General features: G+C 41.9%; 1 protein-coding gene across 1 annotated transcript; it reads left to right on the forward strand.

Moving 5' to 3' along the window:
* The first annotated feature begins 1,911 nt into the window (after window positions 1–1,911).
* On the forward strand, window positions 1,912–16,678 carry LOC125431462 (proteasome maturation protein). The gene is made up of 6 exons (XM_048494278.1): window positions 1,912–2,034; window positions 5,614–5,711; window positions 11,126–11,186; window positions 14,340–14,441; window positions 15,536–15,629; window positions 16,179–16,678. Exons 1-6 carry the CDS (start codon window positions 2,032–2,034, stop codon window positions 16,244–16,246), a joined length of 426 nt encoding a protein of 141 aa, XP_048350235.1. The 5' UTR covers window positions 1,912–2,031; the 3' UTR covers window positions 16,247–16,678.
* Window positions 16,679–18,298: the final 1,620 nt, after the last annotated feature.

The following is an 18,298-nucleotide window of genomic DNA, read 5'->3' on the forward strand; positions in this document are numbered from 1 at the left end:
CCATCAACATTCTAGACTCTCACCAATCTAAAATTGCTGCTAGACTGCTTTTCTAGCAGTAGTCTAAAAACATGCCCATATGAATGAGGTTCACTTCTCAGTCTAATTAGTAACTTTTATTCATTTCTGAAAGCCTAGGCAAGAAATGTCCTCCCACCATCTCTCACTAAAAATGAGCCTTGAGGCTCACCCGGTACCTATTTTAGGCTCATTCCGCACATGCAGAATAATGCACTTTCAAACTGCTTTCAGTGCTCTTTGAAGCTGTGCGGAATGGCAAAATCCACTTGCAAACAGTTGTGAAAGTGGTTTGAAAATGCATTATTTGGCGTGTGCGGAAGGGGCCTTACTTTCTTTTAAGCGCCAGGCCAAAACACATTTTTTTAAAGCAGGGCTTCTAATTAGATGGTTTATTTTTACCAGCTTTTTTACAACGGTAAACCCATGTTAGTATCCATCCAAGATAGGTAGGTAGTTTCAGGAAAATTCCTAAGCATAACATCCCCAGTCCAGAGCTGATGCCAGTAGCCTTTGGACTGCAAGGTTTTTTTGTTTTTTTTTTTTTAATGAGTAAAAGTCCCTGTACAACTTTCAAGACCCTGGCAGTTCAATATTTTTAGTCTGGCTCTCAACCTGCACATTTGCAGTAAAGCATCTGCTGAAATCAGTATGGACTGTTTTTTGATGTTCACTCCTAACAATCTGATAACTTTAGAATGAGCAACTTGACTAAAGATCAGTGAAGACTGACAACAACAAAAATCCATAGCTCCTACACATTCAAATTTATTGTGCTAGAATGAAGATGCAATTTAGGGAAGTAAGACAAGACATCCTAAAGAGTAAACTGTATGCACCATTAAAGAACATCAAACTGTCAGATATTTGGTGTGTATTACTTTGGCATGGGATGTGTGTGTGGGTGTGAGATGCTGTGTTAAGTCTGCCCTATCTAAAATGGCCTTGTCTCCAAAGGAACTTTCACTTGCAGTTATTTGATACTGGCTGACAAGATGTAGGAAGCACACAGCAGAGCCCTCGTCTCTTTAGGCTGGCTCGTAACCCATTTTCCAGCTGATGGGACATGCACTACTAACCAGCAATTTGCTGCTTGTAATGTGACATGCTGATGTTTCCTCAAAAATTATTCATCTGCTGTGAAATAACTGATCCCCATGAAACTTCTGCAGGAAAGCCAGTAGAACTCCACTGCTTTTTGACTATCGAGGAAAAAGATACAAATGCCCACATCCTTTTGCTCGGCAAGGCTAGAAGTAGTTTCTTTGTGCAAATTGTAGTTAAAAGAAAACCGGGCGGGGACACACACACACACACACACACTTATTTCTACTTTAATTTGTGCTCTCCCCCTTCCTGCATTTTGTGAAACCGTCAGCTTGACATAGTAATAGAAGTTCATTTTTAAAACCCTAACCCTTAACAGAATATACGAGACTGGGAAAATCCATTGATGTAGTTTACAGTATCCGCAGAATTACTGCCATTCAAACTAACGCGGCAGAAAAATTCCCCAGCTGGATACGCCATTCACCAGAATTCGTCTTCTGACGATTTACGCACAAAAATATATATACCAGAAAAGGGTAACTGCCTCCGCTAAAAGTGAAAAGCTGAAACGTAGGTACTCCTAAGTGAGGCAACTTCTCTCTGAGCCAAGAGGCTTCGTCAGAGTCTGCTCTCCAGATGTTCCTGGACTACAAATCCCATCAGCCCCTGCCAGCACGGCCAACATGCTGGCAGGGGCTGATGGGATTTGTAGTCCAGGAACATCTGGAGAGCCGCAGGTTGCAGAGCCCACTCTAACAAGGCGCCAAATGAGCCCTCAAACTCGCCCCGCTTCCCCCCTCGTTCCCGCGAGCCATCCCGTCAACGTTCGCGACTGGTTCTCGCGCCTGTGTTTTTCCTCGCGAGATTTCCAGCGAGACGTTCGGACGTTCGGGACGTCACCGAACTCCCTCTCCCGACACCCCGTGCAGGCGGAAGGAAGCGGCTGTTGGTGACTGTGCAAAGATGGTGAGTGCTCGCTGAGGAGGGCATGGAGGGGCACTAGTGTGCTTCGTAGCACGGGGGCTCCTGAGGCGAGTTTGCGCTGTGGGGAGGGGAAGGGTGTGCAGGCCGTTCCCTCACGGCCGAGGTCGTTGTATCTCACTCGAATCAGAAGCTTCAAATGAGATAGACCAGGGGTCTGCAACCTGCGGCTCTCCGGATGTTCATGGACTACAATTCCCATCAGCCCCTGCCAGCATGGCCCATTGGCCATGCTGGCAGGGACTGATGAGAATTGTAGTCCATGAACATCTGGAGAGCCGCAGGTTGTAACAAGCTGCCCCCTCCCCCCTTCCCTTTTATGAGGCCTTGTTTTGGTCAGTCTCCCTCCCCAGGCATTTCCCTACTGTCTCAAGAGTGGAGTACGCTGATAAAACATAACACCCCCACCCCCGAGTCTAGGCGTGCTGCTTCGTCCACACTGGAGAGAAGCAGTTAAGAAGAAGAGTTTGGATTTATACCCCATCTTTCTCCTGTAAGGAGGCTCAAGGTGGCTTCCAAGCCACTTTCCCTTCCTCTCCCCTCAACAGATACCTTGGGAGGCAGGTGGGGCTGAGAGTTCTGAGAGAACTGACTGCCCTAAGGTCACCCAGCAGAAATTTAGGAATGCGGAAACACCTCTGGTTCACATCTGGTTAAGAACTTTCTCTCTGGATGGTGTTGTCGTCTGCATTTGCTGCATGAAGTGTGATTGTACTGGACAAATAAATGGAAATGTAGTAATATTGTAACGGCAATAGCATTAAACAGGAGTCCAGTTATGTTTATTCATTTTAAACATTTTATGCAACTTTTCCATGCTGACAGCTTTCGATGGTGTGATCATTTTTTAAGAATAAAACATCTGAATTATTAGAAATGCAAGTAAAATTATAAAATCTGTTAAGCGAACAATGCTAGAGGGAGGGCTGGTGACCATTATTTTGTGACAGAATAAGAAAGTGATTTGATATTTTATCCTGCATTTTGTTTCCTCTTCCCCCTGTTAAACTTCTACCTAGTGTTGTGGCATCTTGAAATATGAACAACTTAAATCTCTTGTGAGTTAGACCCAAGTTCCTCAGATAGAGTTGCCTTTAGTTTGATGTCTTCTGCTGATTTTCATAGCCATCTAGAGTAGTGGTTCCCAGTGGTATGAACCAGAGTATTTGGGGGTACACAAAACATATCTAATGGGTTTGCTAATATGGGGATACAATTTTTGGGAAATCGATTGCCAACAGGTATGTGAGTGAAACGGTTTGGGAAAGTTTGACCCAGAGTATATTTATTCGACATGGGCTGAACTGAGTTAGCCTCTTTATTTCATTAATGGAAGTCAGATGCTTCTCTCCATTCTAGCAAGGTCTCATTTGCTAAACTTTTATGCATCTCTTTTCCTAGAATGAAACACTTTGGTAGAAAAGATTGTATTGGCCAAAGTTATGTATGAACTGCTTGTGTTAAAGGCATAGAAATATAGGATCAAGAGGGGAAAAATGTTCCTGGGCCTTCACTTCTGATGAAGGAAGCCTTAACTCTTGAAATCTCATACTCCATACATCTTATTGGTCTCTAACGTGCTGCTGGACTCAAATCTAACTGTTCTATTGCAGAATAGCACAGCTATCCTCTGAAACTAGCTGCTGTTCATGATCTCCTGGCATCATATGTCTGTATGTAATACATATATGTCCTTCTACCTCTGGGCTCTCAGTGGAATGCAAAGGGGCATATTTATTAGTTACTTAATACATTGATAGTCATTTTATCTGCTGCTGTTTGGGGGGAGGGGTTGCTTACAATCAAAAAGAATACCCTTAATATATGCGTACAAGTAAAAGGAAACTAAGAAAAATGAGGAAAACAAGTATATTCCGGCACTAAATCTTACATAATATATTACTATCTCATAGTAACCAGTTTGAATAATTGTTGCTTCTAGTAGTATGGAGGGCATTCAGAAACCAGCAGCATTTGGTCCCAGGCAAGTCAGTGGAAGCACCTTTCCTATTTACCCTGTCCTTTTCATGCAACCAGGTGGGATATTGTGACTGGAAGCAGTTTGGGGAAATGCAGAGCTAAGTAGTCCTGGATAATCCTATGTGGGTGCTCCCTTTTTTATTTGCCCTTCTGATGAAGCCAAGTAGGATCAAAAATGATTTGTGTGTTCTTTTTTCAGACTAGAAAAAGACAGATACAAAAGTCAGGCAGGAAAGTGCAAGGGAAACAAATGAGGTGAATCTGTTCACATACACTAACATTATATGCACTTCTTTGACTTCTCTGTGGCTGTCATGAGAGCTTCCATTAAGCAGATAGCAAGATCAGTGGCAGTCAGAAGGCTAAGAAGGCATAATGTTGGGGGTGGGGGGGTGGGGATATGTTTTTCCTTGTCTGTCTTGTGGTTTGACCTTCTGTTACCACCATTGTGAGGTCACTGTCTACCAACCCTTCCCAAGAAGCCTGCTGAGTTTACTTTACAAACCTCTCACTTCCACAGGGAAGCAATAGTACAGTCATGTCACTATTGCTGTCGAAGGGATTTCCTGCTGTTCAGTCTTTTATTTACTTAATTTATCCAGTTTCAGTCCTTGCGCTATAATAATTCATCTGATTTTAAATATATGCACACAAATATTTGTGAAATGGAGGTGTGTGTTTGTGTAAAGGAAGTGCCTGGAGGTTGTAGCCGGAATGGTATGTGGGGCAAAAATCTATTTAGACAGGGGGCGAGAGACAGTTGCTACACAAACAATGTACAACTTAAATAAACAAGACAGTGTGCTGGTGGGAAAGGAAACAAATTCTTCTTATGCTTGTTGGAATCCTGACCTCATCCAGACTTTTGTCCAGTAACCTATATTATGTTTTTCATGTTTACTAATGAATGAGTCTGCTCTGCATCCCTTAACCATTTTTGGAGATCTTGAATGCAAAATCTTAAATGTATGATTAGAATTGCATTCTTCCAGGGCAGGACCATTCCCCTAAATTTATCAACTCTGAAGCTTGGTCACATTAAAGGTGTGAAAAGGAAGAGTAGAAGAAGAGTTGGATTTATATCCCCCTTTCTCTCCTGTAAAGAGACTCAAAGGGGCTTACAAACTCCTTTCCCTTCCCCCTTCACAACAAACACCCTGTGAGGTAGGTGCAGCTGAGAAAGCTCAGAAGAACTGTGGCTAGCCCAAGGTCACTCAGCTGGCGTGTGTTGGAGTGCACAGGCTAATCTGAATTCCCCAGATAAGCCTCCACAGCTCAAGCAACAGAGCGGGGAATCAAACCCTGTTCTTCCAGATTAGAGTACCCCTTCTCTTAACCACTATGCACTGCTGAAGTAGCAACAGTTTGCCCTTCAAAATGGACTACCCTCAGAGTTCAGGGATCCACTAATTTTCCTTATAACTGTCTGATGCTTTTAGGTGCTGTGATTTGTATTGTGACAAATTTTAAGGTAACCTAAAGTCTCAGTAATATATTTTCCAGGAAGTTGCTGCCAAGACTATGAGGCAATGATCTGAAATGCTTGTGAGTGTTTTCCATCAATTGTCATTCTTTCTATTTCAGAATACCAGAGGATTTGGATCTCAGCTGAAAGATAGCATCGCAGTTCCAGATTTTTCATCTCATGGATCATTTGAAAGCCATGATACATTACGTAGAGGGTATGCGCTGCCTGAATAAAAATAGTAATGTTGAATTCTTATAAATATAAAAAAAAAATTTACTGCTTTCTTCTGACTGCATTAAATTTCCTGTGTGCCCACATATCTTGGCAGCCAAACAACTTCTGTCTCATTAAGGTGTGATATGTGGTGTTTCTTACTATGGCACATGTGGCATAGAGGTTGTTTGGTCAGGACCTCTTTTGAAGGGCAGAACAAGAAATGGTTTCACTCCATCTCCAATGTTGCCCCAACCTGCCTCGGTATGCCTGGTTGTAATGCCAGCAGTCATGGATTGGTCAAGTTAGTCAAGATGCGCTTATGAAAAGAGAGACCAAGAGACAAGCTCAGAGTCCACTTTCTTTGTGTCATGGTTAGTTCTAGGGTGATAGCACCCTTGTACATCAGCTTTTTAGCTATAACTCTAAAGTCATAATTGCTGTGATTCATAGGCTGTAAACTTCCCTTGTTACAAAATAAAGGTTACGTTACTGATTATTTTGTTGCAAGAACAACATTTCTGAAAAGATTTTTGAACGTTACGCCCAGTTACTTTATTTGTCTTAATAGCGTCAGATATTAGTAGGAATGTTAAATATAGATTTTTTCCACAGAACTATGATACTATAAAAGGATCCTTCTAGGTTTTTGTGTCAGGCTCCAGACTGTTTCCTGCTTGCTTGAAGCGTGGGAGCGAACTCAGCCTCTTCAAGTGGTGGAAAACTCTTTGCCTTCCTTCCCCCAGCCACAGGCAGAGCTGCAATTTCCCAGTCACCTGCCTCTTGGAACTCTTAAATTAAGTTTCATTTTCTATTTAAATGTAAAAGCTAAATTTGTTTTCACTGATGGAAATGTATTTGCTCCTTTCCACCTTTTTATTTGTAGATTCGTACTCAGTAAGAACTCAGTCCTCTTTGACTGTCCAGAGTAGGGTTAATGATGTGTGCATACTGCTGTACAATTGTTGCAAAATAAATACATTGAAAGGAGTTTTGGGAGCAGTCTTCTGCATTTTACCTGGCTGGATTACTATCTCTCAAAACTTGAAACCTACTAAGCTAAAGTACAGTACTTTATTTGGCCTCCATCCGTAAATTACAGTAGACATGTACATTTTATAGTGTGCCCAAGAGTGTGTATGATAGAGGTTTAGGGTAAGAACATAAGAACATAAGAACTAGCCTGCTGGATCAGACCAGAGTCCATCTAGTCCAGCATTCTGCTACTCGCAGTGGCCCACCAGGTGCCTTTGGGAGCTCACATGCAGGAGGTGAAAGCAATGGCCTTCTGCTGCTGCTGCTGCTCCTGAGCACCTGGTCTGCTAAGGCATTTGCAATCTGAGATCAAGGAGGATCAAGATTGGTAGCCATAGATTGACTTCTCCTCCATAAATCTGTCCAAGCCCCTTTTAAAGCTATCCAGGTTAGTGGCCATCACCACCTCCTGTGGCAGCATATTCCAAACACCAATCACACGTTGCGTGAAGAAGTGTTTCCTTTTATTAGTCCTAATTCTTCCCCCCAGCATTTTCAATGAATGCCCACTGGTTCTAGTATTGTGAGAAAGAGAGAAAAATTTCTCTCTGTCAACATTCTCTACCCCATGCATAATTTTATAGACTTCAATCATATCCCCCCTCAGACGTCTCCTCTCCAAACTAAAGAGTCCCAAACGCTGCAGCCTCTCCTCATAAGGAAGGTGCTCCAATCCTTCAATCATCCTCGTTGCCCTTCTCTGCACTTTTTTCTATCTCTTTGATATCCTTTTTGAGATGTGAGTGACCAGAACTGAACACAGTACTCCAAGTCGCGGTCGGCCACTGCTTTATATAAGGGCAAGACAATCCTTGCAGTTTTATTATCAACTCCTTTCCTAATTATCCCCAGCATAGAGTTTGCCTTTTCACAGCTGCCATGCATTGAGTTGACATTCCCATGGAACTATCCACTAAGACGCCCAAATCCCTTTCCTGGTCTGTGACTGATAGCACTGACCCCTGTAGCATGTATGTGCAGTTTGGATTTTTTTGCCCTATGTGCATCACTTTACATTTTGCTACATTGAACTGCATTTTGCCATTTCTGGAGCCCACTCACCTAATTTATCAAGGTCCGCTTTGGAGCTCTTTGCAATCCTTTGTGGTTCTCACCACCCTACATAATTTGGTATCATCTGCAAACTTGGCCACCACACTACCCACCCCTACTTCCAGGTCATTTATGAATAAGTTAAAGAGCACTGGTCCCAAAACGGATCCTTGGGACACCACTCCCTACATCTCTCCATTGTGAGAACTTCCCATTTATACCCACCCTTTGTTTCCTGTTCCTCAACCAGTTTTTAATCCATAGGAGGACTTCCCCTCTTATTCCTTCATTGCTGAGTTTTCTCAACCGTCTCTGGTGAGGAACTTTGTCAAAAGCCTTTTGGAAATCCAAGTAGACAATGTCCACCGGTTCCCCCTTATCCACATGTCTGTTTACACCCTCAAAGAACTCTAGTAAGTTTGTAAGACAGGACTTGCCTCTACAAAAGCCATGCTGACTCTTCCTCAGCAGGTCTTGCTTTTCTACATGTTTTATAATTTTATCTTTAATGATAGATTCTACTAATTTACCAGGAACAGATGTCAAACTGACTGGCCTGTAATTTCCCGGGTCCCCCCTAGACCCTTTCTTAAAGATTGGTGTGACATTGGCCATCTTCCAGTCTTCAGGGATGGAGCCTGATTTCAGGGATAAGTTGCATATTAATGTGAGAACATCAGTAATTTCATGCTTGAGCTCTTTATGAACTCTTGGATGAATGCAATCTGGGCCAGGGGATTTGGTAGCATTTAGTTTATCAATGGCTGCCAGAACTTCTTCCTTGTCTACCACTATCTTCGCTAGTTCCTCGGATTCACCTCCTAAGAAGCTTGGTTCAGGTGCAGGAATTTTCCTCACCTCCTCTTGGGTGAAGACAGATGCAAAGAATTCATTCAGCTTCTCTGCAATCTCCCTGTCATCTTTTAGCACACCTTTTGTTCCTTCATCATCTAATGGGCCTACCGCTTCCCTAGCTGGCTTCCTGCTTTTGATGTACTTGAAGAACTGTTTGTTGTTAGTCTTGATGTTCGCAGCCATGCGTTCCTCATAATCCTTTTTTGCCTCCCTTACAGCTAACTTGCTTCTCTTTTGCCACCATTTGTGTTCTCTCTGGTATTCTTCATCAGTTAAGTTGGACTTCCATTTTCTAAAAGACATCTTTTTTTTCCTAATAATTTCCTCAACCTCTCTTGTTAACCAGAGAGAGTAGAGAGAGTTAACAATGTAGAGAGAGTTAACAATGAGAATTTCTTCTCCCTCTCCCAAAACTTGGGGGTATCCAGTGAAGCGGAAGGGCAGTAGATTCAAGATGGAAAAAGGAAATATTTCTTTACACAGTGAGTGACCTAAAATGTAGAATTCACTGACAGAGGAAGAAGTGCTAGCCATAGGCACAGACAACTTTAAAAGGAGATTAGATGGATTCATGGAGAACAGGTCTATCAGCTGCTAGCCTCAGTGACGGAAGGGAACTTACATATTTAGAGGCAGTAAGCTTTTGAATCCCAGTGCCAGGAGGCAACATCAGGGAAAGGCCCCTGTGGCCTGTTGATGACCTTCCAGTGGATCTGGTTGGCTCTGTGTGAGACAAGATGCTGGATCAGATGGATCACTGGTCTAATCCAGCAGGGCTCTGCTTATATGATAAATAGTATTATTGTTTTGATAAACAGTATTATCATTGTTATCATTCTTGTTAGCATACCCTTTTTGTGGTACTTGATTACTCTACATGCTGGGTTCTGGGCTATGTCATGCCTAATTTCAGTCTGTCTTTATGTTGTAGCTATCAATACTTTGTGCATTTCCTTGGCATTTAAAAATAGATATCTTGGTGGCTTATGAGTGGAGACTATAGGTGACTTTCTCACCTATAGGTGACTTTCCCACCTATAGAACTGCAACAACAAAAGTTCAGAATACTATAGACAAGCAGTTATCATCTAACCTTTCTGACAGCACATCAATGCAAACTGAATACGAAGAAGCATCTCATAGGCAACAGTGACCTAATGTCTTTTTAGGTTTTTGATCCCACAGATGTGTGTATCCTGGTGTATACTTCTGTCCACATAGGCGGTTTGTATACTATAGAGCTAGTCCCACAATACTGTATCATCTCATACACCCCCATCTTCAGTCTCCATAGATTATTTAGATGGAAACAGGTCACTTTTCTTAGTAAAGAGAACATTTCTGGTCTGCTGTGGAAGCTCTCAACATCCACTGCAAAAACCAGTAGATCTGTGTTGCAGGAAACTCGGGCGCAAGTTCAGTTCAGAAGACACAGGCCAAGTCCCCATGTGTATTCTGAAACATATTCCAGATTTCCAGCAGCTGCATGATGTTAAAGATGAGGAGTAATGATGGACAAGCTGGCTTTCAAGGAAGGTCTCAATACTCTTTCAAGAATCCTAACTTGAAAATGACTCCTGTAGTCCATTCATGTTCGCTGGCTTACTGAAAACGTTACTATCCCACCTTACTAGGAGCAGCAGTGGCGTAGTGGTTAAGAGCAGGTGCATTCTAATTTGGAGGAAGTGGGTTTGATTCCTTGCTCTGCTGCTTGAGCTGTGGAGGCTTATCTGGGGAATTCAGATTAGCCTGTGCACTCCAACACACGGCAGCTAGGTGACCTTGGGCTAGTCACAGCTTCTCGGAGCTCTCTCAGCCCCACCTACCTCACAGGGTGTTTGTTGTGAGGGGGGAAGGGCAAGGAGTTTGTAAGCCCCTTTGAGTCTCCTACAGGAGAGAAAGGGGGATCCAAACTCTTCTTCTTTTCTTATTTCCTTGGGCTGAAGGTGATAAATAATGTAGCAACCAAGTTGCAAAGGCATAACTAAGTTAACAAAGAAAATTTTTGTGGATATTGTTTACTTTTTTCCCCTTGTAGTTTGAATGATGACCAAGTAGCAATACGAGAACTGTTGCATATTGCAGTAGGACCAAAACTCACCAAATTTTTCCGTGTTCATCCTTCATTACCTATATAGTGCTATTTTTTACACTGCTTGGGTGGGGGGGATGTTGACTTCTGTACTGCCAGTCATTTCAAGCTTCAATGATCTGAAACTGCTGCCAGTTAATAAATTAGCTTTGATATTTTATTATTATTATTTATTTAATTTGATTTAATAAGCTGCCCCGACCCTTCCAGGCTTGGAGCGGCTTACGACATAATTTAAATACAAAAATAAATATATAAACTAATTAAAATGATCAAGATTAACATTGTTATTAAAACATCCTGCAGATTCCACAGTTCCGATAGTTTCATATTTTATTATGAGCTTACTTGTATTACTACTTTCTTTTTTTTTAATATAGCTTTACAAATGCGAAGAGTGAACTTTTTCCTGTCCATCCTTTGGAACTATCAGAGAAAAATGTAAGTCCAGTGTTTAACATGCCAGTAATGGTATTCCTTGTCCTAAAAGGTCTGTACTTTTGATCTGAAATGACCAAAGCTGATGGTAAAGGTCATGGTTGTGATAAGTGATGTTGTTGCACCCTGGACTGTTCAATAATAAAACTCCGTTTTCAGTTGATTTCTTTTATTACAAAACAGCGTCAGGAACAAGCATTTAGATTTCTATTGCCAGAACGAAGCATAGCCAATATTGCAATCATTATTATACTCCACGTCGCCCCCTGTGTCCTGTCACCCCGCTTAAGCTGGCAAGTTTCCAAGGGGGTGGCACCCCTCCAGTCCCAAAGACTGTTGGAAGATAGGACTGCCTTCCCCCCCCCCCCCACAACCTACCTTCCACACTACTGAGAGAGCTATAATAGCAGGTGGTTAATGAGCTGATAACAAATCTGAGGGGAAAAAACAAAGCAGTTTAGCTGAAGCAGAGCAGGGAGGGGGTCTGAGCACCACCAGGTTCCCAGATCCTGCCCAGGAGGTGAAACACGGAGGATCAAACAGAGGCTGATCACGACAGGTGTTTTGAGGATGTCAAAAATAACTAATTTGAAGCAGAAAACATATGGCAGAAATGTTGTCGCTCAAAATCTTTTTTAAGGGGGGGCTTTGAAAAGGCTTTGAAGGAAAGAGAGAAAATCTGTTCCCAGCAGACAGTAAAGAGACAAATATGGAAGGGAAGGAAATTATAGCATCTGTTGAGCCGGTTAAACGAGGAAGAGAATAGAAGGAGGCTATAGAGGGGTACAAATAGGAATGGAAACATGGGATGGCTTTATGAGGTCTAAAAGTTTGAAATGTAAGTTTGGCCCTTTGTAGAGACCTGAGGCGATCAGGTTGGTAAACATTCTTAAGCAACTGGACCCGTGCCGTAGGAAGGAAAAATAGTGCCCCCCCCCCCTCACTTACCTTTTTAAAGGTAAAAGAGCAACCTGCTTCGGTATGTGGGGGCTGCTCCGGGTCACAGAAGCTGCTCTGGGTCGCGGAGGCAGCCTGAGGGGAGGGGTGGGGGAGTGATTCTCTGCCCCAGCGCCTCTACCCAGGGCGTTTGTCATCCTCCCCGTCCTTGGTAGCTCTGCCTATGCAACTGACACACTTAGAAAAATATGTTTCATAATGGGAGTTAAAAGAGGCAGCAATTATTTTGAGAAAATGCGTTGCTTAAGATTGTGTCTCTAGAACTACATTAGAACCAACCTGGGTAGTGGTTAGAGTGCCATACTAGGATCTGAGACACCCAGCTTAGAATTCCCAGTCTACCATAAGAACTTGCTGGATGACCATGAGCTAGTTGTGGACACTTTCAGCCTAATCTACCTTGGAGAGGTGTTGTGAGAATGAAAACACAGAAGGGGAAGCTGAGGTTGTTGATCTACTTCAGGTGCCCATTGGGGAGGAAAGTGCAGCATAAAGCATTAGATTGGCTCCTCCTTTAGCAGACAGCACACTTCTGCTTGTAGTTCCGTTTTAAAATTGTTTTGTTGCATGTTCAGCAACTGTTCACCAAGAGCAAACTGGTTAAATCAACTTTTCTGCTGAGAAGTAGAACGTGTGAAGTGAAAACAGAATCCTGTTTGTAAACGCCTGCTGGTTCCTGGGGGGAATGAGTGATGAGTGTAGTAAGCAATGTTGTTATCATATAAGAGTGGAAAAAGATGGAGAATGAGAAGTCCAGCATAGTTATTCCAGCCTGGAAAATAAACATTAACATGTACTCGTTCTAAGTTTAAAATCTCCTTTCAAAGAAAACAAAAGGGCATATTTCTTGTTGTTTTTGTGTACTTCCTTGCCTCAAGAGTAATTCAGATAACTTAAGCCACCCAATCCACCGGGATGGGGAGTTATTTCACAGCGGCCAGAGACAGCACAGCCACCCCACCTCAAAAGAGGAATGGGGAGACGCAGCAAGGAAGGAAAAAAACAACTCCCAGCCTAAAACTTCTTGTATGTCACTGTGCTACACTTGCATTTTGCAGGCGTAAGATGCTGACAGCAAAAGGGGGCGTTCTCAGACTGTCAGCCCTCAGAAAGGCAACTAAAGTCAGCTCTGCCCTGGAAACACCCTTGGAACACCCCCATGGGTGCTGGCACAGGCTGCTGGGGCAGAGGAGCTCAGATGCAGTGGCAGTGTTCACGTTTGGGCACTGCAGAGCTGCATGGCACTCCACTTCTGCCCTTAATGCTCCCCTCAACATCATTCATGTTAATTTTGCTGTCTGGACTGACAATTACCCTGGTGACAGGGTCATCCTTGCTTCATAATCCTTTTGCTCTCCCACCCCAACCCCCAATTTGTGGATTGTACTATAAAATCTATAAATTGCAGCAGAATTTATGACATCTGTATTACTATCTGCCAGTCACCTGCTTTCATCTTAAATATGCACAGCTTCAAATTTGATTCACATGTGCCTAGGAATAATATAGGATCATACTGTTGCATGGTGTTCATTTCAGAAGTAGAGGGATCTGGTCAGTTGTTGGGGATAGGGGTTGACAGTCTGAAAAAATGGCAGATGGGCTAATCCAACTGACCAGGTCTGTGCAGAAACAAGATACAAGTTGTCGCCTGGCAGAAGAAGCTTTCCCTCTCAGTCTTGAGGGAGATGACAGCTGGGAGGCAGGACAAACCACAAAATCGGTTCTACCTATGTGATTTTGTTATTTCACTTGCAACATCAGTGACGTACAAAGAAGCTATAGGGAAACTGTTTATCTGCTAGCTCTTAAGTAACTATTAACTGAGCCGTAAGTTTTGTTGACTGGGACCTTAATGTGTAGGAAATGTACATACTTTTTTTTAATGCCAAAAACAATACATTTGACACTTGAATTGAGTTGAATGGCATTTGGGGTTTTTGGCACCTACTATTTTCACCACTAGATGGAGTCAGATCTGTTCAGCTTGCAGAATATAACAAAGCCAAAATGTAAAAACAGATTGATGTTGGTTGGAAGAAGGCTTTGTCGTTCTTTTTTTTTTTTCAGCACAGAGGGAAACCAGCTATGTAGTTCATGAGATGTGTTCTGTTAAAACTAGTTTATGAGATTGACAGAAATCCTGTTTCCCTGAACAGTTGTCAAATATAATTCTATTCTTAAAATTTCTTCTGGCAGCTTTCGTTGAATGAAGATAAAATGAATTTTTCTACTTTGAGAAATATTCAAGGGCTGCACGCCCCGCTGAAATTACAAATGGAGTTCAAAGCAGTGAAGCAGGTATACTTCCAACAGCATCAATTCTTTCCCATCTCTGCTATATCTCTTTTTCATCTCTCCTTTTCATTTGTATTTTGTGAGCTGCCTTGAATATGGCTATAGAAAGGGAGGGTATACATAATGATGAATAAATAAATACAGGTTCATATATTTCTTTGTAAAGTTTCTTGTTTTTTTAACTATCATTATGCTGGTAAACCTAGCAATGATGATTTGGACTTGAAATTCCTGTTATTAATTTGATATAAGAGCACAGAATCTGACCTTCAAGACATGAGAAGGTGGGGAGATTGAGGGAATGACACAACTCTCCGTCTGATCATCATGTTGTTTGTAGGCAGTGGTGGGATTCAGCAGGTTCGCACCACTTCAGCAGAACCGGTTGTTAAAATGGTGCTTGTAAAAAACCCATTGTTAAATTATTTGAATCCCACCACCAGAACCCGTTGTTAAATTATTTGAATCTCACCACTGTTTGTAGGCCTGTCTTAACCAATTAATTGTATGCAGTTTAATCTATTAACTCTGCATAGATTGGCAGATGACCAATTAAAAAAACTTTCTTTTTTATTGTGAACATATGTGTCATAATCTCAGAAGAGACATCCTTTCCCAGGTGACAGAGAAAGGGAAGTGCATCTTCCAAGATAACACTCTGCCATCTGCTATTTGTTAAGAATTATTATTTTTAAAAATATGTTGCATTCATTAATTAGGGCCATATTTTAGTTCCTTAAAACTTTATTTAGTTCCTTAAAACTAATCAAGGATTAGCTAATCAAGGATTCCTAAATAGCTTAGGTATACATTCAGTCTAGGAGAGAAGCTAGATCTTGCAGTGTCCCTATTTATTTTATGGAATAGGGTGAGAGTTGCGAAAAGGTAAGAAGAGACACCTTTCTAGTTTTGAATGAACAGCGAGTGGTTTTATACATTCTAATTAGTATAGCTTATGATATTGGTGTGTGTACATTTGGCAACTAAAAAGCAAACTCCAAATTTTACTTCTCCTTTTCATTAACCTATTATAAATGTGGGCCATCTGCTATTCATGGAATAGTAGTCTCCCTAATCTGCTGTGTGGCACTTTCCAGGTTCAGCGACTTCCTTTCCTTCATAGCTCTAACCTGTCATTGGAGATCTTGAATGGCAACTATGACAGCATCGGTTTTGAGGATATTCTGAATGGTAAGAATCTCTTCAAAATTTGGGGAGATGTCATGTGCTGAAGCTTCCTCATTTGTTGACTACCTTTCTCACAAATATTCAGGAAAGGGGTATTGTAGAGAGCTCAAAACTTCCCTAGATGGCCAGGGACTCAAAACCTATTTACACATAACATCCTTGGCATGGAAGCCTATTGATTGTTGTGCAGTTTCACATGAATGATTGCAAAATGTTGGATGGACTCAGTCAGAAGTTCAGAAGTTGTACCTCTGCATCAATGGAAACTTTGTCAGTGGTAGAGCAAAGAGGGGCTACATCACTCTTTCCAACAAATGCCATACAGGAGCCCCATGACTGTGCATGAGCTTTTCAGAAGTCTTAAGAAGAGCCAGGGTGGGGGTGAATCTGAAATTGCCCTTGTACTCAGGTTTAATATAACTGTCTTATTGTTACCCACACCAAGCCCCACTGTAGTGTGGGACAGGCAGGGTATAAATCTAAAATATAGGTATAAATAAATAGCACATGTTCTCCAACATGAACTAAACTGATGAAACTGTTATTTTCCAGACCCAGCACAAAGTGAAGTAATGGGAGACCCTCATATGATGATGGAGCACAAACTTGGTTTATTATAACACCCACATACTCCAGACCTACTGTACATGAAAATGTGTCTTGCCTGTGTCTCTGTAGATTCAAGTAAACCGTATTAAATGGCAGCCCTATAATATTTTGTTTCATACACATGATCTCATACCTACCTTGATGAAAAGACACATTAAATGCTTGAAATTTGTTGACATTTGTTCTGTGTTTACTGTCAATATAAATGTCTTGTAATTGGGTATTTTTAAAATATCAGGAAATCAGTATCTATTCAGGGCTATAGTCACTTCATGTCTGCATTGTAGAAACCTGCACACTAAAAAATAATAGAAACAGGATATTTGTAATGGTTTGGATGTTCTTTTGCAACTTATAACCCAGGTATTTGCTGTTGAATCTCTCTCTGTTCTTGATGACTTCACATCTTTTAAACAGTAAATAAAATTTTCTACAAATGCTGACTTTTTGAAATATTTCATATCTTTGAAATTCATTACCTCAAGCAGTGTATGTTTCTATTACTGTTAGACCTGTTCATTCACATCCCCATCTTATGGTCCTGCTACAATGTGTAGTACTAGCCCAGACTCTTTACTGTCATAACAGTCCGGGATCCTGTGTCCCTGCATCAGCTAAAATATAAACCCAATTGCAGCAGTCAGAAAGCTGACATAGTAGAGAAAGTGGGGAAAGAAGTCTAATGAAATAAATAGTATACCAGGTTTCCCCGAAAATAAGACAGGGACTTATATTAATTTTTGCACCAAAAGATGCATTAGGGCTTATTTTTGGGAAAATATGGTACCTTTACAATTCATTAGGGCGGGCTCTCAGCAGCCCCTTTGCTTCCCCGTCATGTGTGTGCAAGCTGCATCCTCATTGGCAGGTAGCACCCTGCTGGATCAGTCCATCCTGATCTGTAACTACCGGTAGGGCTTATTTTTGGAGTATTTTAAGCCTCCTCCAAAAATCCTGAAAAAATCATGATAGGGCTTTTTTGGAGGTAGGGCTTATTTTCGGGGAAATACGGTAACTGGGCAGGAGATGATGGTCACTCTCACAGATGCGCCATAAAATGAAAATACGCTCAGTATTGACATGCTTACATGCTCATCAGTTGTGCATGGAATACATCAATGTACGGCACTGTCAAAAAGCACTGAGATGCTTCTGTTTGAGAAGCAGGTCATGGTGCCTTTCTTTTTGTGGGCTCCTGTGCCCTAATGTTTAGCAAGTTAGCTAATGCAGATAGCCTTGGTCTCAGCCCAATGCCCTGTAGAAGTGCTCTGATCTTCTTCTCTGGTCCAATGCCCCAGCCACAAACAGCAAAGCACTACAGTTAATGGGCATCTACAAAACTGAAACCATTGTTTGGCAAAGGTCATCGCAGGAAAAAGATATCACAGGAATATGGCTGTGCCATATTCACAAATAAAGCCATATTCACAAATAAAGAATGAGCTTTTTCCTCGAGCTGTGTGGGTGGGAAGATTGCAAGGTCAATTTGAGGCTGTAGGATTCAGCCCTGCTCTTAGGGGAGAGCAGCTGCACCATTTCTTCCAGTTAAAGCCATAATGGTTTTTTTCCCATGCAAGTTTTGAGGGATTTTTAGGGATTATATCATCTGAAAATATGACTCAAAAACAATCCGTGAAAGGGTGGTAAGAGGCCAAGCAGAGCATCTGCGTGACATGAGGAAGGTTCCAGATTCAACCCTTGGCTTCTTCATTTAAAAGGACCAGGGTGTAGGTGATGTGAAATACCTCTAGCTGAGACCTTGGAGAGCATTAGCTGGTCTGAGTGGACAATACTGACTTTGACAGACAAAGGGTCGGAGTTCGTGAATTAGAGGCTCTCTGTACAAGACTCGAGCAGGAAATGGCTGTAGAGAGCCATCTGTTCATGCACCTGTTTAGTTCTAAAGCCTGTCAGTAACTGATCTTGATCAAGTTAGCCTGATTCATTTATGTGTCAGGACACTTTGCATTTTGTCCAGCCATGTCTACCCTCCTGTATTGATATGAGGGAACTATCACAGGACAAACCTGCTTTTGGACCGGGAACCGTGCGAACTTCTTGGC

This window comes from Sphaerodactylus townsendi, linkage group LG04 (genome assembly GCF_021028975.2).
Source record: "Sphaerodactylus townsendi isolate TG3544 linkage group LG04, MPM_Stown_v2.3, whole genome shotgun sequence".
Lineage (NCBI taxonomy): Eukaryota > Metazoa > Chordata > Lepidosauria > Squamata > Sphaerodactylidae > Sphaerodactylus > Sphaerodactylus townsendi.